Below are 25,306 nucleotides of genomic sequence, written 5' to 3' on the forward strand. Positions count from 1 at the left end.
TGGCCGCTTTACATGGCGGCCACTGTTAATACATTAAAACATTCCCACCTCGTTCTTCAGAGAACAAGGTGCGAAGTTCACCATTCCTTCTTTTTTTTTACGTCTGGCAGCTAATCGGAGTCCTCCCTCTTAAGAGCTTTTGGCATTTCGTCATTCCAGAGCACCTTTACAAAAATCATTACTAGGCTTATTTATTTTCAACAAAATGTTTCCACGAAGGGTGGAAGAGACAGGGCAAGTTGACCTTCATTCTAACTTCCACATGACTGCGATAAACAAGAGGTGTTTTATACGTGGCTTACTCGTGGCGAAGGACAGCTCTATCATTGAGTGCCCATAGACGATGTAGGCGATGCTGACAGCCCGCACGCCATGCATGAACCGGAGCTGGTACGACTCCGATGTCTTCTCGGGCGTAGACGAAAGCAGCCTCAGGTTGGCAGGCACCGAGAAGCTCCGCAGCACGCTGGCGATCGCTTTTCAGAACAAGCAGGGAACGCACCGCAGTGGCTCATGTTGCCACATTCACAGTATCAGGTACGACCAAGTGCCTAAGAGCACTTTGTACCTCGCAATGTGCCAACAGCAAAAATAATATAAACTTCGGGAAACAAGCAAGTTTTAGCGAACTATACGAAAAGAATCATTGTAACAGCAGCACGACCTAGACGTTCCATGCAACTAGAGCCCATTGCGCAGGGCTTCCTAGAACACCTGCCATTGAAAATAGGTTTATTTTACTTAGCTTAATGGGCGATTTTTTTAACTCTGGTTTTCATCGCGCGACAACATTAGCACTGATGCAGCTCGGTGCAGGCGTCACATTTTGTCGGAGTCTCACAAAATATCATTTCAATACTTAGCATGGTATTGATGCTTTTAGGAGATGGTGGTTTTACCTGTTACTTGACTGGAAAGAAAAAATTGTTTGACGCTTACAACCTCATAAGCGTGCCCAAAAATAACAATAATGCCTTTATTTGTACTACATCAATGCATGACGCGGGAGCTTTCACAACTGAAAGCTTGACAAAGCCATGGGCTCCTATTTAAAAGGCTTCTGTTTAGACGAGCTGCACATTTTCACTTTTAATTTTTTTGGGTACAATGCTCACGTATTCAATACAAATCCGCTGCCCTAAATTCTAAAAAAATGATTGGTGTTCGGATCTGGAAGGCAAGTTTTTGTATATGATAAACGAAAAATTTTGAGTGACGCCAGTGGTTCATGAATCGACAATTCCCTGAAGTAATGTCATAGAAGTTGGTTTCAACTTTCAAAACATCGTAGCTTTATAAACAAACGGTTGTATCAAGAGTTTGCATATCACACATAATATTATAGTTTACAAACCAAAAAATAACACATGAAATGCATTTTATTTTGAGGTTGAGCGTTAGTTACAAGGTTTTTTAAAGTGCAAAGCAGTTCTGGGACAACATGGAGTCCAAATTGAGAACTGAATTAAGGGGCTGTAAAGAGGAGTAAATTACACAAATGTTCTTTCAGGTTTCATTACCCGCCTATGCTGGGGAATATAAATTTTAGAGGAAGATTTTGAGCCATTTTTGGTAGTGTTTACAACAAAAAGTGATTGCTTTTCTGATCATAGGGCACAAATTAGATGATGCCCTTTCCTGCATTTTTCACAGTTTGTTGCTTGGATGTGTTTTAGAAGAGTATGTAAAACGGCGGAACCGCTCTATATATCCTCGCCATGAATTCCGAATATGTCCGACACTTCTTTATGCCAGCGCCCTTTGTTGACAGCTACTCACCGGTGCGCTTTACTTCTTCAGACGCGTAGGCATCCACGATGGTTGCGGCCACCATGAGAAAGAGAACAGTGGCCAGGATTGCCCTGTGGGACAACGTAAACGATGAACACACATATTCTATGATGCACTGAGCGAGAGCGGCTCACTTGTTTCACGGCCGGTGCCGCGGCCTTCGGAGACAGTGACCACAATATTTTTTTGTTTATTCAACATACCCCTAAAGGCCTTCCTTCAAGGGTATTAAAAAGGGGGGGGGGGGTGTCAGTGTAAAAAACAAGTACAAGGAACATCATTAACAAGCAAAGAAGCAATAAACAGGCTAGGTATAACATGTAAAAATAATTAAGCACCAGACAGCAGATAACGAAGCAGGCGATAAAAACAATTATACAAATTACAGGATTAAAGAAAACGATTAAGCATGATTGAAATGAAAAATACTATAGTGTACGTATAATTCACTGAGAAAACAGAAGTAATCGCAAAAGTACAGCAACTGAAAAAAAAACTTTAAAAAATTTCGAACATTTCAAACATTTCAAGTGCCAACGTCGCTGCTGATGAGAGCAAGAAATGTGGAGGCGTTCGATTCAATGGCTATGTGCGCAGGTAAATTGTTCCACTCTATGATTGTGAGTGGTATGAATGACTTCGCAAATGCAGATGAACGACACGCGCTGCATTTAACTTTGTGCGAATGGTCGAGCCGCGGGAAGAAGGCTGATGGTGATTGGAAAAAATCGTGGTGAAGCGATGGGTGGTGATAGAGTTTATGGAGAAGTGCTAGCCGTGATAGTTTACAGCGGTAATGCAAGTCTTCTAATTCGGCGCGATTTTTAAGACAATCGGAAGAGGCCACTTGATTTTGCCTCTACTTTGAGGTGCCGTGTAAAAAAATGACATGAGAATGGCGCGGTCTCAGCAAAAATTGTTGCTTCTCAAGCATGACATGGAGCTGCAATTTAACCTAGTTCGTGCATAAACATTCTTTACTGCATCTTTACACTCAATGGCTTTGGCTGATTTAATAGAGATTTGAAACAAGGCCACGAGGATGTCAGACGCATCAGACGAGTTTGTATTTCTTAACGTATCGTAACATCCTTCTGGACCCTTCTCGTGATTTTGCTGAAATCATCCTCGGTGAAATCATCCCACAGGAAACCAATCAAAAAATATTGAGGGGGGCACTTTGTTGACCTAGAGTGTAAAGCCTTTAGCGAGATGTTGCTGCTTGTGCCATTGATGTGTGGTTAAGATGTTAATTAAGCACACAATTGTTTGTGAATATTCTATTCTGGAGACACTGGAGGGCATTTGGGAGGCATCCGTCTGATTCGACGCCTTTCTGCACTGTCCGGCGTCCTAGACAAGGAGAACTACATATGCGTTGGCAGGAAGTGGCGTAGTCGTTAGCACGCTCGGCTGCGGAACAGAAGGATGGTATTTCGAATCGAATCATGCGCAAAGGTTTTTTTCTAATCGAGTTGAAGAGTGTAACGGGCGGACGGACGGATGGATGCGAGCATGAGCCATTAAAGGCTTTCGCCTTAAAATCATTTTATCTATTACAAAATTTGCCCTCGTCTCTCTGAACACTTTATCAATGCGAAAACACTTTTCCGATAACTAAACCTTGAGCAAGATCTTGCGATGTTTGCATGCTTGCGGAGTTTCTGGGTTCGTGCCAAGTGAAATAATTGAAAATATATATCCGCGTCTAATATTTGAACCCACAGCGGTGCGAACAAATCAGCTTCGCTGGCCGCTGCGCTAGGACACTAGGCTATGTTAAACTCGTTGCTCGCGATAAACTCCCACACACTGCTGCGCTGTGCGTTGCACATCGTCTTCATCACCAAATACTACTATCAAAATAATATTCGCGCTTTGAGCCATGTGGCGGTGGTAACAGACAGGTACGCTTTTCATGCGTTGGCGGGGACAACGTTGTGCCAGATACTCGGCACTAGAGCATAGGTCGCTAGCGTACTTTGAGTACATTGGAAATGACGGCGAAAAAGTTGAAGACGCGTATAACTGGCACCCTCAATCAGCAAAGATCTCATTCGCGCTTTCAGATACTCGGTGATGGTGTCCACGCGCAAAACACTGCGCTTTCGCACGATATTTCGTGCTTTTCAATGATAAACCTCCAGCCAATTTTTGCACATACTAGCGTGTTTGTGCGGATATATCTGCTTTGTTGCTTTCAATTAATATCTATGCTGATTATTTGCGTAGTTTTACTACTATCAGGAGGTAGCGTTGGTGCCTTCACCTTCTTTCTTTTAACTGCAGCATAGAAAACGGAAGTAAAGTGGTTTCTGTTTTTCGCCATACATTTACTTCTCTTCGCATTGGTAAAGAGGTGTTTACCTTGGATTACGCGATTAATTCTTTTTTTTTGTTTGAATCTTCCAACGCACGGTTTCGTCGTGCGCAGCCCTCTTTATAATGTACTTCACGACCCAAAATGTTCACCGGAAGGCAAAATGCGTTAAAAACTCATTGCTTCCTAAATTTCCGACACAGACATTCCATTGTGGTATCCATGACACCGCCATGTATAAAGCGGCTGTATAAAGAGGTTCCTTTCTAGGACTTGCCTTACGGTCCCTTTGTGGGAGTGAAAGTACGCCGAAATGTGTTCCGAGGTTACAGCGGAACTGAAATAGATAGTTCTGTACACTAATTAAAGTAATATTGAAACGAGTTAATCCTTAACATGAAAGAGAAGTACACTAGGAGGAGAAAATCGCAATGAAAGGGCGCTGGGCTGTTTAATTTTGTAGTTGCAAGAGTACAGTCGAGAGTAAAAAAAGGTAGCACTAGTGACGTGCCACCATAGCGGCCGAGAGACACGCTCAGCGCTGCAGTCAGGAACACTCCCACAACAAAAGTGTCAGGTGTCTTCACAAAGCTTGGCGCCGCGCCAGCTGCGCGGTGCGATTTTCGCTGCTCTGTTGACGTCATTGTGCTAATCTTATTTTTACTCGCGACTGTACCTCCATAACATGACGGCGTTGTGTTGCGTACAGCCTGTTGCTAAAACCGTGGTTATTCTTTTAGGTTAAATGTTCTCTGTATCATTTTCTTGTTGACCTGCGCGTAGTGTTGCAGCACGGCTGTGGATTTTAATAAACATCGTACAGATGCGCCATTGCCGGCCGTCGATTGGAGGAATGGACCAAGCAATATCTGGAACCTGAGTTGGCTTTTCTGCGTATCACTTTTATAAAATGCCGTGGCAGCGCGTGCTATTATCGCGAAATCGCGCTCGCTGCTTTTACACCGTAAAATGCATGGATAGTGTCCTTATTTGGTGCATTACAGATGTGAGCAATGCGATTATAATAAGGAGGAACGCAGAAAAACCAAACTAACCGTAGCGTGATGTGTGTCGAACTAAGAACGGAGGCAACTACACGGCGGCAGGAACAAGAACAACACCTATAGGGTTTATTGGTACGCCTTTATATAGGTGATGGGGGCGGGGCACTAGCAAAGCCAAGCGGACAGCTTACAGGCGCGACATGATAAGGCAGTCAGTGCGCTGTAGCGATAAGGCAGATAGTGCAGGCCCGATACTCTAACGAGCTTTCGAAAGCACATTTTTCACCTTCACTACTCCGAACCACAATGCCGACTGAGAGTATAAAAAAAGGTCTGGTCTTCGATCTTGACAGCCATTCAATTTTGTGAAATAAACATGCGCCTTAAAACCAAAAATACAAGTTGATTAGTTAATTTCAGTTCATTACTATTATTTTACCAGCACTTTATCACGTTCGTAATGTTCGCCTTGCTGTACAGGTGCGGCCAAAAGTAAACTGAGCACGCCATGGCCTTCTAACATTTTTCACTCGCTTCCTAAATGAGACTGGCAACTGTGATATGTGCAGGCTAGTAGTAGGCAATAGTTCCCTTTCTCGTGATCAAATAATGTTTCGTCCCGTCCTGTAGGAATGAAGAGATTGCAATTAGAACGAAATGGAGCGCTACGTTTACTTATGTCCGCGCCTATACAGTCCATTGGCACAGACCGGAGAGATGTATGAGCCACGGTTTTTAAAGACAAGAATCTGTAATCGTAAAAACTCGCCTTGCTTATAAACGTGCATGCAAATCGATAATTCTGCAGGCATGCACCAAGGTCACCATTAATGTGCTTTAAAAATTCTCTTGCAGTAAAGCTCCTTTAAGCGACCGCTGCATTGGGAAGGAATGCTGATGCCGGTCGGAGTGCTTTATATTTCTCTGTAGTGGCACGGTGTAGCTGCTACTTACGCGCTTTCGTCAGTTATTCGTCGTAACGTACTCTCTCATCCATCTAAACATATAAGAAAATCGTCTGGCTTGACGGGCAAAGGAATCACAGGAAGCGTTACGCGTTGACTTGATGTCATATCTGACATCACAACGTTCTGGCAAATAAGCGGGGCACCTACTTTCGCTTTTCCTTCTGCCTTTCTTCCTCGGACTAGTTCGCGTCAGGCAAAGCTCAGTGCTGCGGAAGTAGGATTGCTGAAGGCCGTCGCTCACAAATTATTTACTCTATACCAGCTGCTATCGCTTCCTTTCCCGTTTAGAGTTTTTGGCGGCACGGAGTCCATACCACGCACACTTGTGTTTCCAGCATAGCAATCATAGAGATATTTGGTGCACCCACTGGTGGGAATGTTGATCTAAAGGCATCTTTCTTATTGAGTTTGTAAAACCATTACAAAATCAGGCACATTTGAGATAGACTTTTTTGTTGCATAAAAAAATCCGTGGTCGTCGAAAATACTTGGCTTCCATTCTTGAAAGAACATAAAATGACTGGCACACGAACAGCCGCCAAATGGGCCGAAAGGAAGCTCAAGAGGGCGGTGGAAAAAAAAAATGCCAGCTGCACAGCTCACACGCAGGTTTTTGAGGAAAATTAAGATAGTGGAGAGAAAACTGACGCCAAGATATTTTTAACTTTACCCAACGTTTCGGGACCAACTCGGTCCCTTCTTCAGGGGTGACTCAAGTGTGCCAGCAGCAGCAGCGGGTTGCTACCTTCGCTCTCCCTTTGTTAGCACGTGGCGCAGTCCACTAACATACAAGGAAGCGTTCCTGGAGTCCTATTCATCACCGCCTTTGTGAGCCGGATGTGCCATGACTCCACATGTTGCCTCTTGAACAGGTTTGGTTCCACGGCCAAGACGCTCACCTCCTCGAAGGCTATCCGGTCGTCGACGCGCTCGCAGTGTTCGGCGAGGGGTTGGATTCTTAATTAATTAGCCGGATGTCATTTTTGTGCTGACTTATTCTTTGGGGGGCGGGGGGGGGGGGTTGTTTTGTTGATGTATGAAGCCGGGCGCTTTGAGGATGGGATTTTGTAGATGACACCCGGTTGCTTTTCTCTGGGGACGCGGTCTTTCGTTCGTAGTAAGAAGCGGCTTATTGTGGAAACAGGTTTGTGAGCCATGTTTTCGATGTTTTCTGAGAATGCGTGCGAGTGCCTCGCTGGTTCCCCTCACACATGGAAGCACAACGCACGCGCGTTTCGTTGTTTCATTGTTCGCTTGTCCCCCTGTCCTCCGAGCTTGACGGAGACCAACGCGATGAATAAAGCCACGTGTGTAGCCATTCTTCTGTAGGACGGCGAGACGGGTGGCTTCTGCTTTTTTCTCCGCTTCGGAGGAGCAGATTGACTTTGCTCTTCTCAGGAGAGAGGAGACGACGGATCCCTTGTGGCTAGTAGGATGGTTGGAATTAAAATTTAGGTAGCGGCTGGTATGGGTTGGCTCCCTATAGACACCGAACTTTAGATCTGCCCCTTTTCTTGATATGAAGACGTCCAGGAGTGGCAAAGGGTTGTTCACTTCTCATTCAATTGTGAACTGAACGGAAGGCTCGAATGAATTGAGATGTGTAAAAAAATTTTCGACCTGCGATGTCTTCAGAATGCAGAAACAGTCGTCAATGTAAGGAATGAAAATTTTTGGTTTTTCTTGGAACGACATTTAGTTCTTTCTCTTCGATGGCCTCCATCGTCAAGTTAGCAGCAGTCACCGAGATCGCGGCGCCCATGGCAGTGCCGCTGGTCTGCTTATAAAATTCTCCTTTGAACGAAAATCTGTGCTGCTTGGGAAAAACTCCAAAAGCCAGCGGAGTTCTGGGTTCAGGCTCGTCGTGGCACCTAGGTCAGCGCCCGCTTCGAGGACTTGCTTCGCTGCGGACACGACAAAGGGCACACGAACGCTGGTCAAGAGCGAGACCACGTCGAATGAAACCATGCACTCGTCCGTTTCCAGTTGTACGTGCGAAAGACGTTCGGCGAAGTGGCTGGAGTTGCTGACGTGCGTTGATGAGTTGCCTGTCAGGAGCGATAGGTGTCGGTTCATTTAGGCCGAAAGTTCCTTAAGCGGTGTGGTGGTGAAGTCGATGATGGGGCGCAGCGGAACGCCAGGTTTATGAATTTTTGGCAGTCCGTAAAAGGCCGGAGCTGAGCCGTTCCAGCAGATCAAGAGTAAGTAGAGGTGTTTTGATTACGTGTGGTGCGTGAAGTTGAATGGTAAAAGTTTGTTCATTCTGGTGTTAAGCTGCGAGGTTCGATCCTTTATTAATTTCTCCTAATCTGCGCCATCGAGCAGCGTTTTGGCCTTTTCTTCGTAATCTTGTTGGTCGAGCACCACCGTCGCACTTCCTTTGTTTGCGGGGAAGATGACGATGTTTTTGTCACTACGAAGGTCTCGGAAAGCTGACATTTCTTCTTTCGAGAAATTCTGTGGCTGGCGGCCGGGAATTTTGGATAGAACATCGATATCTTTGAGCCGAAATTCTTCGCGGGCGGAAGATTCAACATGCTTGATACCGTCCTCCACAGCTGCCACTAGGTGCGCGAGGAGTGGCTTCGCTGACGCGGTGTTGAAACCGTGGCCTTTCGCCAAGGCAGAAGTTGACTTCGCAGACGGCGATATCGATGACAGGTTAGTGACAAAGTTGGAGTTGTCACCAGGCGCTCTACTTGCCTCCGTCTTTCTCCTTTCGCAACTTGCTGAGTTTCGCTGCTTGAGATGACTTCTGTTTTCTGCTGTGCTGGAGGAAACACTTTTGGCGAATGCTTTCAGTGAGTCGAAGACATCCACGAGTCGATGTTCTAGCAGTCGGCGCAAGAAGAGCAGGTCTGGCTCCCACCGCCTGAGGATGTCATAGCACTCACGTATTCTTGCGTGCACCAGGCGTAGTTCAGGCTGGGGTACATTCTTCTTGTCTTCCGGAGTGTGGACTAATCGTTTGAGTCGAAGGCTTTGTGGAACTAGCTGCATATCTAAGCAGGTATTGGTAAAATCCAGGTGGGTCTTGTACGTGGCCACAGCGCGGGAGCAGGTGACAAAGCGCTTGGCCAACTGTGCTGTCTGCTGGCCGAAGTCAAGGCGTAATGATTTGAACGAAAACATTTTCTACGGAAGTCCGTCTGGTTGCTTTCTTTAGATAATTAAGAAAAAACTGACGCCAACCAATATTTTCAACTTTACCCAACGTTTCGGGACTAACTCGGTCCCTTCTTCAGAGCTGACTAAAGTGTGCCAGCAGCAGCAGCGGGTTGCTACCTTCGCTCTCCCTTTGTTAGCACGTGGCGCAGTCCACTAACGTACGCGGAGGGAAGCGTTCCTGGAGTCCTATTCATCGCCTCCTTTGTGAGCCGGATGTGCCATGACTCAACGTGTCGACTCTTGAACAGGTTTGGTTTCACGGCCAAGACGCTCGCCTCCTCGAAGGCTATCCGGTGGCTCGACGTGTACGGCGAGGGGGTTGCATTCTGAATTCATTAGCTGATTGTAATTTTTGTGTTGCCTTATTCTTTGGTGGAGGTTTTTTGTTTCGCCGATCTATGAAACAGGGCATTTTGAGCATGGGATTTTGTAGACGCCAACCGGTTGTTTTTCTCTGTGGACGTGGTCTTTCGGTCGTGGTTAAAAGCCGCTTATTGTCGAAACAGGTTTATGAGCCACGTGGATTCCATGTTTTCCGAGAATGCGTGCGAGTGCCTCACTGGTTCCCCTCACATATGGAAGCAGAATGCGCGCGCGTTTCGTTGTTTTGTTGTTGGCTGGTCCCCTTGTCCTCCGAGTTTGGCGGCTACTAACGCGCTGAGTAAAGCCACGTGCCTAGCCATTCTTCTGTAGGTCGGCGAGAACGGTGGCTTCTTCTGCTTTTTTCTACACTTCGGAGGAGCAAATTGACTTTCCTCTTTTCAGGAGAGAGGAGACGGCGGATTCCTTGTGGTTAGTAGGATGGTTGGAATTAAAATTTAGGTAGCGGCTGGTGTGGGTTGGCTTCCTATAGACACCGAGTTTTAGATCTGCCCATTTTCTTCTTACGAACATGTCCAGGAATGGCAAAGCGTTGTACACTTTTCGTTTCATTGTGAACTGAACGGAAGGCTCGACTGAGTTGAGTTGTGCAAGGAAATTTTCGACCTGCGAGATATTTTTACTGAACAGGAGGTGTGTCGGAGGAATGTTCATGAAAAAACGCATTCAGGTGCACATGTGTCCTCCTGCATCAGTTATAGGATTACTGCCACATTTGTATTTATTTTAAAATGCAGCGAAGCGCTCTAAACTTTGGAGCAAACATTTGAAAAAGAAATGCTCCTCGTGTGTCAAGTTGGAGCAGAAAGGTTCCTTTTGCCAGATTTTATCCACGCAGCCCTTACAATGACTAAGGTACCGTTAAATAACGTTGCCCAGATAGCAAGCGCTGCGAATTGTTTTTCTTCTTAAGTAACCATTATTCACATTAGCTACTTAATGGGCGCATGTATACTTGTCTGTGTGAGCGCCAATCAGTTGACCTATCATGCCTTATGCTCAGCTTCCTGCTGTTATGGTTTTTCAAGGCCGCTGACGAGCCCACTGTCGTAACTAAAGACGGAGTCTAATAAATTGGCTACATCAGCTCATAACGTAGCACTTCTTCCTGCTATAGGCTAGCAGGACAAAGAGGTGAGGCTTTTGTGGTCCACACTATTATTAAAGACACATGAATCACTCTATCGCTTCGGGAAGCTTGCAGCAGTGTGATTTCTAGCCAATACTCACACTACACTGGCCTGCGATGGGGTGAGCTCCAGCGTCACGTCTGCCATGCAGTACCTCACGCTGACCGTGACCGTGTCGCCTATTACTGCAAACATTTGGGCATAAAAGAACATTCAGTCCAGCATCGACTTCGAGTCAAGTTCGGTACAGATAGCAAAAAGAAAAGACAGCCGTTTTTCTCGATTGCATACCGAAGTTTGCTGAAGCAGAAAGGTATTTTGGAAACTGAACGGGACATGCGAAGGAGGCTTGGTCGTGGACCCAGCATCATGCACGGGATTAGGGTAACTTCACCGTTAGACAAAAGAAGACATGCCAGACGCATCTTGTGTATCTGTGGCACGCATGGCGACGGGGCGACTGAGTAATTTTTGTGAAATAAGCTTTCGTCAGACCTTGGCGGTAACCATTCAGCAGATGTTTCTTCTTGAGTGAAAAACACAAGTACTCCAACTGTGTATATGTAGGAAGCAAAATAACTGGTTACATATACAGACATTAAGTATATCTGCTTCATGGGATCAGTGGTCACCCGTCAAGGCAGTTCACGCGATTTACTAAACGCGCGCCAAAACTGCACCGCATTGGTGCCTGGTAGCGACGTTGTTTTTGCCACCGGTTTATAATATGCGCTTTTTCATTGGAAGTGGACGGCATGTGAAGTCGGGAGTTGAATCTGGCGACGCGTTGCCGTGTGCAAATGCCCTGATCGTCAGCCATCACCCAAACTAAGTAACTGTGAGCTCTTGGCCAAGAGAACGCTGTACTCTTATTTTTAGATATTTTAGCAATTTCGTTTCTGCACTGCTTGATAAAAACACTGTCACACTTTCAGAGTCTGTTGAAGTGCCCAGCTTCTCCGGACTACCCTTCAGCGAACAATAAGCTTAACCTTCTTATAGCGACTTGTGTAAATCGATGAAATTTCCTTTCCCTACTTCTTGCAGAATTGGGAAAAGCCATGTGAGGCTAGGCCAAAGATGAAAAACGATAAACTAGTTGCTCTGATAATTCCTGAAGCTGAAAATTCATTACTCAGGTGGTCTAGCCGTAGCTACAAAACCTACCTATGTTAATGCTGTGAATGTAATTAGCACAATATTGCTACACTGCTCACATTCTGCGAGCGCCGCCATGCGGCCGAGCGGCATGTTTTGGCTCGTGACGCAGGGAAGATGACGCTTCCGGTCCGGTGCGCGCTGCTGCTCTACTTGGCCATGCCGTGAAATTATTATGATTTTTTCTCAATCAGGAAATAAACGAGCTTTATTTAATTTCATGAGGCGAAACAAGGTGATTCCACCGGCTGTTAACACTGAATCCCTCGTTGAGCCCCTGCTGACATCGCAATGACCTTAGAGGACATTGCGTGTGGCCTAGAGCTTCGCTTTACATCTGCTCTACCTTCTCCAGCTATATTCACATGCACCTGAAGTGATTTCAACGAAGTCTCTATGCCTGAGCTCTCGCAAATTGTTCTGCGCTTATCCCCAGCGGCTCCTGGCTCCGGTAAGGTCACTTCATCTATGATCAAAATTTTGTTCAATGAATCTCCTGAAGACCTGTTGGCTCTAGTTAACCATTCAATTAAAGATCCTTGGATAGCTCATGTGTGGGGTCTTGCTGAATTAGTTCCGTTGCTTAGAAAGCAAGGGGAGGGCTTTACTTTAGACAACATACGCCCTATTTCATATACATCGAACCTAGTGAAATTGGTGGAAAGGGTCCTTCTCAGCCGTGTCATGTCATTCATTTCGTAAAATGCTCTCTTGAATCCGTGTAAAATTGGTTTCAGGCCGGGTTGTTCAATTTGGTGTGATCATACTCACCCAGAGAGTCGTATTAAGTTAGCTCGCAATAGAAAACAGTTTGCTGCGCTTGTCCCTTTGGATGTCAGTAAAGCATACGACGGCGTTGAGCACTTGACTCTGTTACTCAGATCACAGGAACTCAACTTCCCAAGTTTTTTGTAGCCTGAATTTTCGCTTTTTTGGATAATAGAGAATTTTATTGAGGCCAAAATATTGTTTACTCAAGGAGATTTCAACAGACAAGAGGTGTACCGCAAGGATCAGTTTCCTCCCCTGTTCTTTTAAGCATTATTCTAAGCTCAATTTCATGCATTCAAAATTTGAAAACTTATGTGTACGCCGACCATATTGCATTTTTTGCATCAGCAGGTGACATTCGCACTCTTTATCGAACCCTGTAAAATTACCTCAATTTTCGTGACAACTGGTGACGAAGAATTCATCTTTCCCTCAATGTGAAGAAATGTACATTGTGAGTATTTCCGGTTTCTGTTCCTTTAAATATCTGCCTGGTCTATAGAAGTAACATAATTCCTCAAGTTGAGATGGTGAAGTAACTCGGAGTAATATACGTCTCTTCTCTATCCTGGCGGCCACACATTGAGCAAGTTTCTGCAAAAGGAGTTCGGGCCATTGGCATCCTGCGCAGGTTTTTTAGTGCTAGGTCAGGCATGAGAAGGCATACACTTCTGACGATTTACAAAATGTACGTCTGCCGAATTCTGGAGTTCAGCTGTGTTTTATTTTCAGGAGCTCCTGCCTATAAACTTCGCCCTCTTGTGCTCTTAGAGCATGAGGCGTTCCGCCTCGGTCTGCGGCTTCCAAAAAATATGTCGCCAATGCTCTTCTGCAACTTGAGGCACGGATCCTATCGTTATCAGCTAGGTTTTGCCTTTTAATAGTTTAAACATTTTTAAAATTGTGCGACTCGCCTCTTCACGGCTCCAATAGAATATTTGTTAGTCAACCTTCCGCCTTTTTTAAGGCCGCTGGTCTCGTTTTCATACTCCGCCGGTATTTTTCGTGCGGTCCCTCCTTGATACCAAAAAAATTCATTTCACATATGTCCGCCAAATGTACAACTCATATTCTGTCCAGATTGAATTCGATGACATTTTCTCTTCGAATGCAAAGCTGCAGCCTTTTCCTCTTCTTCAGGGTTTGTTGCAGGACCACCTGAGGTCCTTTCCCTCTCCTGTTATTATTGCTACCCATGCCTCGCAGGATCGCGAAAAGGCAGGTGTGGGAAGTTTTTTGCCTTCACTGGGGTGGTCTTTTTTTCTCAGTCTTTCTGACTTCACTCTAGTTTATCTGGCTGAATTATTAGCAATAATCTTAGCCTCCTGAAAATTATAAACTACCGTTTCTCTTTAGGTCGTGGTTATGACGGACTCTCTGTCCATTTGCTCTTCTTTATCCTCACCTACTCAGTCTCGGGCATTACGCCTCTTTATGTTCCTGATTCTGCTTCATCTAAATTCGGTAAGGTTGCTTTGGGAACCAGGTCATATGGGCTTTAACTTAAATGAGGTCGCAGATCCCTTAGCAAAGGCCTCTCTCTGCGGCCCAATTCTTGCTGTCCTGCCAAACTGTGCATATACAGCGGCGGTGAGGTTTCGCAGCTACACAATATTTCAGAAATTTGCTGCCTCGGCTCTTACACCATCTCACGAATATCAGCATCATCTGCATCCTTGGAGTAGCAAAAACTGGCGGTCGCGCAGACTAGAGGTCTCTTTCACGCGTTTGCGTTGCCGGATTCCCGTTCTAAATTTTTACCTTCAGAGATCTGGCCTGGCAGCTTCCCCACTGTGCCCTATTTGTGCCGAACCTGAGACAATAGATCACTTCCTGCTGTTCTGCCACCGCTTCGCTCATTTGAGGAAGCGTCTTTTGCAAATTCTATTTCATCAACGGGGTTTGCCTGTGTCTTCTGCGTTTGTTTTATTTCCATTCGCGCTTCTTTGCTTGGACGAAGCGACAGGAGTGTGCGCTCTGCTGTGCAAAATTTCCTTCATCAAACGCAGCGACTCCCATTCTAATTTCTTTTTCCCGCTCCCAGTCAGTACGACATTGCAGGCATTGTATACTATTATGCACATTAAGCCTCTGTCCCGTCTTAGATCTACAAGTTAACAGGACCCCTGTCCTTGCGTCTTCTAATCTATCAGCCTACATGTTACTACCACTCCTTCTCCCGCCAAAACTTTCCGGCATCCAGCAATTAACCGCCTGTGTCTTGGCCACTCTCCCGTAGTAGGTATGTGCCAGCATTGTTTGAGGCTTACCTTTCTACCTATTTGGCCATTCGTTTTAAAGCCCCTTTTGAGTCGCGCTAGGTTTGTCGGCGACATTTCGGTGGAGCCGCTGGGTAACGTCCCATGAGTGATCACCTCGAGGACAATTCGGATTCTCATCCGCGATGCTTGTAAACAACACCCGCCTATAAAGCGAGCCGCCAGCTGCGAGGCGTGGAACATGAGTGTCAGCTACTGACGACGCCGGTGCGTACCAGGACGTCAACTACTGGCAGTCAGACAGGTCAGCCTTCCAGCACTCTCCCGCCAGTTGTAGCCATTACACCTCGCTCGCCGCCATCCTTTCACGGCGATCGGTTCCAGGAAGTCCAGACTGATTGGACAGCTTTGACCGTGGGGCCACTTTAAACCAGCGGGACAACGACCGAAAGCTACGAAACGTGTTTTTCGCGTTCCAAGACTGGGCACAGACATGGTTCGAGAACAATGAGGCATCTCTTACCAACTGGGAAGCGTTCAGTGGTGAGTTTCTCGCCACCTTGTACAAAAACGCACGTAAAGAAAATGCCTAAATCGCCCTTCGCTCTAGGTCACAGCAATCGCATGAAAGCGTCGCCATGTTTATTGAAGATATGACACGTCTTTTCAATCGGGCTGGCCCTGCCATGCCCGAGGCTACGAAAGTGTGCCACCTTATTCGTGGTGTGAAGGAACAGCTCTTCGCTGGCCTCATACGCGACCCTCTAAGAACCGCCGCTGAGTTCGACAAAGAAGCCACGGGTATGGAACGTTCCTTGCGCGATAGCAGTGCGCTGTATGGTCGTGAGGGAAGTGTTGCGGCCGCTAACTACTGTGCGTCACTGCCAGTCTCGGGGGCCAGGAGCTTCGGGAGATTGTGCGGAGTGTGGTCAGCGAAGAACTGTGCGCAACCTCCGCTTAGATGCTCCACCTGCCAGTGTTGCAGCTGTAGCCGATGCCGTTCGTGATGAAATTCGGCGAGCAGTCCAGCCACCACTGGCACCACAGCCAGAGAGCTACAGCGAAGCCCTACGGAAACCGGCGTCGGCGCCGCATGCATACCGTTCAGCTGCTGAAGCCATGCAGGGGTACCTTCCTCACGTCGAGCTGCGTCACCCGTGCCGTGTTCTGCGAAAAGTGGACGTGTGGCGCACACCGAACAATCGGCCATATTCCTGCCACTGCGGTTAGCCAGGTCATGTCCGGAACTGCCCATACCGGTAGATGGGCTTAAAAACTTTTCAACAAGCGCACCTCGACCGCGTGAGAGGCCGCGGGACATTGAAGAGTACCCGGCCGATCAGGAGCTGTCAACGCCTCCAAGACGTCAGTCTAAGTCGCCGTCTGCAAGGCGGATTCCTTCGCCAAGTTACGCATCATCCTCTGGCCAATTCAGAGGCACGTCCCCTCGCTGGGAAAACTGTAGACGGCGTCCTCCGGCGGTAGGACCGCCACTGCCGCTGAGAGTGAACAACCTCCGTCCGGCGATTTTATGCGACGACCCCACCCGCCGACCTCAAAGACGATCTCACCGCCGACCCCAAAGACGATTCTACCACCGACCCTACAACGACCACATCGCCGACCACACTGACGACATCAGCGACGACCTCATCGACGACGCCACCGACGACCTTACCGAAGAGTTGTAAGAGAATTGTTTCCGCCTCGGAAATTCTTGTTGCCACCGACAGCTATGGTGTGACAGCACTCGTGGACACCGGAGCCGACCTTTCTGTCATGAGCAGCCAGCTATCCGCGACCCTCAGAAAGGCTGTAACACCTTGGTTTGGGCCGCAGATACACACAGCTGGTTGCCATGTGGTAACGCCGATTGGCGTCTGCACCTGCCGTATAAAAATCAGGGGTGCAACTTTAATTGGCTCCTTCGCCGTGCTACGAGAATGCTCCAAAGAACTTATTCTCGACATGAACTTCCTTAAACAGTATGGGGCTGCCATCAACCTGCAGGAGCAATTGGTATCGTTTTAGACACAGCGAGCCATTTATACCGACCCCGAGCCGCACAGAGCAGCACTACGCATATCTAACGACCACATAACGATACCGCCGAGAGCAAGCAAGTTTGTCGCAGTCGAGTGTGGTACCAGCTTCGGTACTCGGGGCATTGCCGAAGCGAACATGTCGCTGCTACTGTCTCGGCTCGGCAAGTTTGCGTTGCTCGCACCCTTGTTGACCTTGTTTACGCGCGTACCAAGCTCTTAGTGACCAACTTTACTTGCGAACGCCAACATTTGACGAAAAACGCGGTGATTACCAATTTTGAAGGACTTGGCGAGCATGCCGGCCAATGTGCTTTATCCACAATGGACCCCGGAACAGAGGAACAGGCCACCGCAACAGGCCACGTCCACGGCCGACGTGAACCCTGACCTTCTGACCAATCAGAAACGCCGCGTGGAAAGCCTTATTGACTCTTTCCGCGACTGTTTTGAGTTTACCTCCAAGGTTAGTAAGACGCCATTAACTAAGCACCACATTATCGTCGATATATATAGTTACCAGAAACCGCTATGTCAGCGTCCTTATCGTGCTTCATTGAAGGAACTATGTCATTCACCGCCAAGTTGCCTAAATGCTCCGCGACGACGCATACAACCATCTGCGAGTCCCTGGGCATCACCTGTTGTTCTCTTCATTAAGAAAGGCGGCAGCCTACGGTTCTGCGCTGGCTACAGACGTATAAACAACGTTATCAAAAAGGATGTATATCCACGACCGCGCATTGGTGACACATTAGACCGCATCCGCCATGCTACCTACTTTTCGTCGTTCGACCTGCGTAGCGGTTATTGGCAAATCGAAGTCGACGAACGTGACCAAGAGACCGCCTTCGTTACTTCTAACAGGCTGTACGAATTTAACGTGCTTCCTTTCGGCTTGTGTTCAGCCCCTGCAACGTTGCAACGCATGACGAACACCGTGCTATCTGACGTGAAGTGGCAGTCCTGCCTTGTGTACCTCTACGACGTCGGGATTTTCACCGACACGTTAGAAGAGCACCTTAAACGTTTGCGTGCTGTTTTCGAGGGAATTCGTTCCGCGGGCCTGTCTCTCAAGCCTGAAAAGTGCCACTTCGCATTTAGGGAGCTCAAGTTTCTTCGCCATATTGTGAGCGCTCAGGGCGCTAGCCACGACACCGAAAAGACGGAGCCGTTGCTGTATTCCCTAAGCCAGCAGATAAACGAAGCTTGCGTCGTTTTCGGGGACTCTGCGATTAATATAGGAGGTTCGTACAAAACTTCTCCAAGCTAGCAGAGCTGCTACCTCGCCTGACGAAAGACGTCGAACCCTTCCTCTGGGGTCCGGCTCAGGAAAAAGCCTTCACAGTACTTAAAGCCCGCCTTCAATCTACGCCAATCTTTTGCCACTTCGACGAAGAGGCCGACAAGGAACTGCACACAGATGCCAGCAATGTTGGCCTCGGTGCGGTGATTGTGCACTAGAAAGATGGTGTAGAACCGTGATCGCCTACGCAAGTCGCACTTTGTCCCGTTCCAAAGTGAATTATTCCAAAATGGAAAAGGACTTTCTCGCTATTGTGTGGGCAGTCATGAAATTTCTTCATACCTGTGCGGCCACCCGTTTCGAGTCGTCAGCGATCATCACTCCTTGTGTTGGCTTGCGTACCTCAAAGACCCGTCGGGTGGCTTGCACAGTGGAGCCTTCGGTTGCAAGAGTTCGACGTCACCATAATGTATAAGTAGGGTCAGAAACATAGCGATGCAGACTGTCTCTCCCGAGCTCCTTTTCTGTGCCCACCGGACGAGTCGGACAACGATTCTGCTTTCCTCGGCGCTGTTACCACATCCGATCCTGCCCACTACAAGAGGGCCGACTGCGAACTGCTGCCTATAATCGAGTACCTCGAAGGAACTGCTCCGTCTCCGCTCCGACTCTTCTTGCGCGGACATTCGTCGTCTTGCTTAAGAGATGGTCTTCTACAAGAAAAACTACGGCCCGACCAAAACTGCGTGTCTCCTCGTTGTCCCAACCGCGCTTCGCAAGGAAGTTCTCGCTGCAGGCCATGACGACCATTCTTCTGGCCACCACGGTTTTTCCCGCACATTGGGACACCTCCGCACAAGTAATACTAGCCTCGGCTTGCTGCAGTTTTTCAACGCTACGTTAGGTCCTGTTGTGAGTGTCAACGACGGAAGATACCGCCAAAAAAACCGGCTGGCCTTCTGAAGCCAATTGCTCCAGCGCGAAGCCTAGTTCAGCAAGTTGGAATGGACTTACTGGGCCCATTCCCAGTGTCCTCCATGGCTAACCGGTATATTGTTGTTTCCATAGACCACCTCAGCCGCTAAAGCGAAACCAAGGCTCTTCCTCGTGGCACCCCGGCTGAAATTGCACAGTTCTTTGCTCACCCCATTGTGCTTCACCATGGCGCCCCCACGGTTGTATTAACTGACATAGGAACCGCGTTTACGTCGGCTCTTACGCATTAGGTCCTGTGTCTCATTCGCCCCAGTCATAGAAAAACGACTGCTTACCATTCTTAAACAAATGGACTGACTGAGAGGCTGAACAAGACCATTGCAGATGTGATGTCTATGTATGTCGACGCTCACCATCGCAACTGGGACGAAATACTTCCTTACATTACGTTTGCGTACAACACCGCCCCCTAAGAAAGACGTGCCTCACTCCGTTAAGTTTGGTGTATGGCCATGACGCCCTGACCATTATGGACGCCATGCTGCCCCCGGATTTTGCCCTCTCGTCTGTAACGGGCGCTGACCAAATAGTTCGTGACGCAGAAGCCGCTCGCCACATTGCTAGACAGCGGATTCGACACCAGCAGAAAACTTACACCCGACGTTACACCTCCGCCACAGGGAGGTGATTTACAATCCCAGTGAGCACGTCTGGGTATGGAGCCCAATACGTTTGCGTGAACGCTCTGAAAAGCTCCTGCGCCGCTACTTCGGCCCCTACAAGGTGCTACGTCAACTCAGCGAGGTGAACTATGAAGTGTTCTCGCAAGGAGTTGTCCGCTCTTCTCGACCGCCTAAGTGCGAAGTCGTCCACGTGTCGCTCATGAAACCGTAATACGCCCGTTATCCCCTGCCGTGGTTCACATTCAGTGCCGACGCCGCACGCGCCTTCGAACTTTTGGTGCCTCCATACTGTTTTTCCCCTTTGGTGGAGGCATCGAGGCGATGCCTCTTGAAAGGAGGGGCAATTCCACACTGCTCACATTCTGCGAGCGCCGCCATGCGGCCAAGCGGCATGTCTTGGCTAGTGACGGAGTGAGGAAGACGACGCTTCCGCTCTGGTGCGGGCTCTTGGTCTACTTGGCCATTCGATTAAAAGCCCCTTTTGAGTCGCACTACGTTTGTCGGCGACAATATAGCCCACTTATGATGCTTAGTTACTCCTATGCAGCATTGTGTTTTGGTTTTAGGTCCTAGCCTTTGTTTTCATCACTTGAGAAATTAAGATAACGGAAGATAACAGTACAAACAATGTGAAAGCAAACGTGAAATTCGGACTCAGTAAGCGAATACATTTTATGGCTGCATAGAACTGAAACGTTCATAGAAAAGATTGCGTATTTAGGGAAATAGTTCCTAGTAAAGGATAAAAACGCGCATTTTCATGCGTATCTTGCTAGTAACCGTTGGAAGCAGGCTTGAAATACATAGCTTTGGGATTAACACGACTTACATGAACTGAGCTGTTTATTTATATTAGAAACATAGGAAGGCAACGACTAAGGGAATAACTTGGCCGGCAGCTTTTTTCTCTCTACATGCCGGAGAACGTGCTTTTTATCTTTAGTCCGGCCCCGATTTGGTTCAGCGCCGGGGCAAGGGCTTGAACACTTTTTTCTTGAGTGCCTGTACAGACGTGCACCTGCGTCCCTGCATTCACGATGATTAAGTCTTCTATGTCATCAGCAGTAAGGCAGCGGGAAGAATGCCTTGTTTCGTCAATGTCCACTTCTATCTTGTGCTAGCCGCTGACTAGCAGAAAAGATCTGAAGTGCACTTTCTGGCCACACTAGTAAATCTGAGGTTCTTGCTGAGAAAACGATGAATAATGTGTAGCGTAGAGTTTATCTCTTCATTCTGTTTTTAAGCATGAGATCAACTCGTGCTTTTGGTGCACACTGCTCTGTTTTCACATAAAACGTTATGTTGGAACTTTACTGCTCTCCATCCCTCGTTGTGCTCTCCCTAGTCTTTGGTAGTCCTTGGTAAGACTGTGCTCTCATACTTGTGCGCGGTGCAGCTATCGAAGACTTTAGGTTTAGGAGGGGAGGGGGGCGGTAGGCTTGGATATTTTTGCTCTGCGCACGTAAACTACGCGTCTTCGAACAACATTCACCATACCGAAGTTTGTCCTTTCTCCTGCTGAGCACATACCTCCTTCAAGATACGTGGGCCTTAGCCGAGAGAGGCACGTAAGTCGGGCAGTGCCAACTCTCGATAGTGCATACGAGGCATATCCCTAACGCGGGCTAGGAAGCGGCCTAGCCTGTAAAAGCGGAGCTGTGGTTGAGTGGGCGTTACCATTTCCTTTCTGAGCAGGGCAGCCTAGGTGTCTTTGTGAAGCTGCACTACGTTCGTTGCTACAGCCTCTTTTTGCTGAAGACCTTGTCCATATTTCCGGCGAGTTTTTTTCTGGGTCGATAAACCTACGTTTTGATCCAACAGTTTGGAAGGCGCTGGTCATCAAAAGCGTGTCATCCGCAAACGAATATGTACATCTTCAGTCGTCCTCACTTCGATAAGCACTAGGTCCTGTTTATTGCCTGATTTTTTCAAGCAGCGCATAAAGGCCAGATTGAGCCGTCTAGTGTTAGGCATTGCCGGGTTGAATATGGATGGCTGCTGGTCCGGAGCGGGAACCAAATAATCCTAACCCACTTGGCAGCGTCGAAGTCTCCACCGCGTTTTAATGCATCGCACAGCCCCTGCCGTCTGAAGACAGCACGGCTATATGCGAAATCCGCTTTTGCACTCTCCGCCGAGGTGGAATAATACAGACACGATGTCTTAACGATGCAAATTTATGCGCATTCATTTGATTTCACAAAACGAGCTACTAATCTCAAGTCAGTGCGTTTTACATGTCCCTCCCAGTGTTTTATTTACGCAGGTTGCAGCGATAGCCGCCTTAAGGTCGGTTTCCCGGGTTGGCGGCTGCGTCGTCTTTGATCATGGTTTAGAGCGAGCGCTAACATATCAACATGATGAAATGTCCTGAGAACCTTTCCATACGTGATCACATTGCAATATAGTGTGCTCGTAATGACGTCCCAAAAACACGGGACCACTCACTTGAGTACAAACTACCAGGGGTGTCTTCCCGCACAAGTGTTGGATCTACCACTGGGGTCAAAATTCGAAGGCGTCCTTTCCATCAGAAAGATACGTTGTCCAACGAAGCCAGTTCCGTAATATTGCTCGCCAATGCTGAATGCGCCACCACATAACGAGACCCATTTATGTACCAGGTTTCTCTGAAGAACTTTCTCTTCACAGCGAAAAATGAAGGCTCATCTCTCGATGACTCATCTCTCAGGTGCGTGCCGTATTAAAAGCCAACTGTAACAAAATTTTACTTTGGCTAGAATTCGTTTTGATATGCTGGGTGTGTCATAATACAAACCTTTACAATGCTCTGCGCTTCTTAGAGGATCAGTTCTGTTGTATTTAAAAAGCTGTAGGGCTGACGACTCGGGTACCTGATGACTTATTGCGCCGCCAAGATATTGGCCGCCGAGAACATTGTCAAACCGGGCCGATTAGGAACGGACGGATTATGGACGGAGTGAAGGGCTGGTAGCTGAAATGCGGCTGGTCGACTGTGGTACTGTGGAAAAGTGGCTCGAAGGTTGAGCCAGAATGTGATTCCGAAGTGCTGCGTAGCCGTCAGGGGCATGGACGCGTTCGCCGCATGGGTTTCCGAAGTGCGGCATGCAGCGAGCTTTGTGCGTCATACGGCGATCTGTTGCGTTCACGTGAGATTCGCACGAGGTCCTTAGTCCGTTTGGTTAGAATTATTCGAAACTTCGCATCGTAGCGGCTGTTTTCGACGCACAAGTTTTCGCAATAGCTCTGCTTGCAGCACAATATCTCGTCGGTGGCCGAAGGACGAGAGCAGACATCGTAAAAAGAGAAAGATCAATCTCTTTCGAAGGTGTTCGTGCCCAATGCTGTAAATTCATGTTTCCAACGTTAGCGTCACTCATAATAGGCGATTGTAACATGTGCCCATCCCACTGCGGTTTCTGCGGGCAGCAGCGAGCCGTGAAAACTCCATAGCCACAGCGCCCGAGTGGCTCCGAGTGTGTCAGTTTTTCAGTCAATTCCTCCTCTTATTAATGGCTGTTTTTTATCCAGGGGGGGGGGGGGGGGGAATCCGACTGTGGGGCCTGCTCGTGCCCCCCCCCCCCCCCCCCGCCACCGGATAGGGACCGGCGTAGTTTCGGCTACTGGGCTTTAGTCAGGAGCAACGCTAATGGTGGGGATGGGTATGGCCGGGACCCATCTATTGAGGATGTGAACCCTATGGGAGTGGCAGCGACTCCCATGCAGCTGTGAGGGCCAGTTGCGCCAGTCAGGTCCAGTGCCTGAGCGGAGGCACGCTCGGTTATATTATCAGGCTGGACCGACGGAATCTGGCACGGAAGGCATGTAAAATTTCCAAAAGGTTTTCAAATACATGCTACCTCCCTCCCTACGCGCGGGCTTGCACGTCTGGCTACCGACGCGCCGGTTTCTGGTTCCGGAGAAACAAGGTCCGCGCGGGGGTTTATAATAGCCGGGCTCTAACCGACGCCTCAGCTAAGCGGTCTTAGGCCGCCCGCGGGGCCTTAAGGGCTGTCGCGGGACGCCGAGGAAGGTTGGTGTAGTACGACTTGCGCAAAAAAATGTCGATGTTGTTGAGTAACGGCGGAGTAGGCCCGGGTCATCATACCGTAAGCCATGTTTTTGGTATGTGGCTCCGACTAACAACCCCTGTTAGTCGGAATGATCAGCGACCTGATCTACGGTTCGTACGGACTGTGGAACCAGATGTCGTAGAGGGGACCCCGGTAACTAACCCTATCGTAGGTTTTCCAGTCTCTGGCGGTGGGATCCCTTTGCGTTTGGTGGCTGGTCTGGGATCCCTTGAGCGGGGGCCGCACCATTGGGCAATCTCGACGCCCTCCCTGTCCTGGCTAGACAGGCCAGTTATAGAGTCGAGACATTCGAAGGATCTGAGCGAAAAACTCGCGGTCCCCATTCCACTCCAAAATCCCATAACCCATTTATGCAACCCCTTCCGCTAAGTCCCAGGAGAGATAAGGGGAGCCTCTCCGGGCTCGCTCCCCCGGCTGTGGGTCACTATAGTAGCATTCCCTTTTGGTTTCTTTGCACCCTCGGGTGGCAAAACTTCAATTGCCCCAGGGCCACATCTATTATGTTATTTTCGGGATTATACCCGCGATACAGTGTGGTGCGGGAGAGGCCATGATTATTTTTCATTTTGTTTCCTCAACATACTATATATTTCTCTTTTCCAGCTTCGGTTTGAAAGCGACTGTTTTTTTCGAGCCACTGCTGAGGCACTTCTTTAACGAAATACATCTTTTGCTTTCAGTACACTCGCTCGACGTACTAGAAAAAAAAGGCATTTTACTGAGTGAAACAATTGACCTAGCTAGCCTTTAATAATATCCTATACATACACAAAAACAAAAATATGCGTACGTGCATGGGCAACAGCCTGCAACTCCTCTTCAGCGCAGTCCGAGACAACGCAGATGCCCCATCGGAATCCAGGAAGCCTCGGATCACTCTGGTAGCTCAGCAGCAAGGATGCCTGCAAGCGCCAAGCAATTATGCTTACTGCTTTTGTGTATATTCATAAATGCATGCAGGATTCACCAAGCGGCCTTAATAGAGCACCACATAAAGTTAAGTAAATAAAAGCACCTACTGCAGAGAACATGATACTTGCTTAACGAAAAAAATTGGACATCAGAACTTAAGTTACTGAAGCGTTAAAAAGAGCTGCATACTACAAGGAACCAAATGGCAAGTTTGTAAAGAGCATTTCTAGCAGAAGTCATACAAAAGGCCAGAATTATACATACGTTTTTACCGTAAGCATATTTATTCAATCACACAAAGCAGCAGCATAATTTATGTGAAAGGGTTACAGGAAAATAAAACGCACTGACGCAAGCTGACAGGTTGGTTGAAAGACGAAACATAATTGTAATTATCAGAGGTGCAGGTAGCGAAACAATCACGGAAAAAGTTATGTAGAAAAATACAAAAAGCGAGAAAGAAAGCACGAAAAATGTGCAAAGTGACTTAATAGCATGCCC

The 25,306-nt window shown here is 47.8% G+C and overlaps 1 protein-coding gene across 1 annotated transcript in view; it reads right to left on the minus strand.

Moving 5' to 3' along the window:
• Positions 1-25,306, minus strand: part of LOC144106477 (O-acyltransferase like protein-like) — a 134,090-nt gene that overhangs the window by 66,561 nt on the left and 42,223 nt on the right. Inside the window, exons 3-6 of the mRNA XM_077639293.1 lie at positions 24,684-24,795; positions 10,863-10,947; positions 1,780-1,862; positions 303-476 (exon numbers count right to left, since the gene is read on the minus strand). Of these exons, the coding sequence (XP_077495419.1) occupies positions 303-476; positions 1,780-1,862; positions 10,863-10,947; positions 24,684-24,795 (454 nt within the window). The remainder of the gene's footprint in view (positions 1-302; positions 477-1,779; positions 1,863-10,862; positions 10,948-24,683; positions 24,796-25,306) is intronic.

This window comes from Amblyomma americanum, chromosome 10 (genome assembly GCF_052857255.1).
Source record: "Amblyomma americanum isolate KBUSLIRL-KWMA chromosome 10, ASM5285725v1, whole genome shotgun sequence".
In the NCBI taxonomy this organism is placed as follows: domain Eukaryota; kingdom Metazoa; phylum Arthropoda; class Arachnida; order Ixodida; family Ixodidae; genus Amblyomma; species Amblyomma americanum.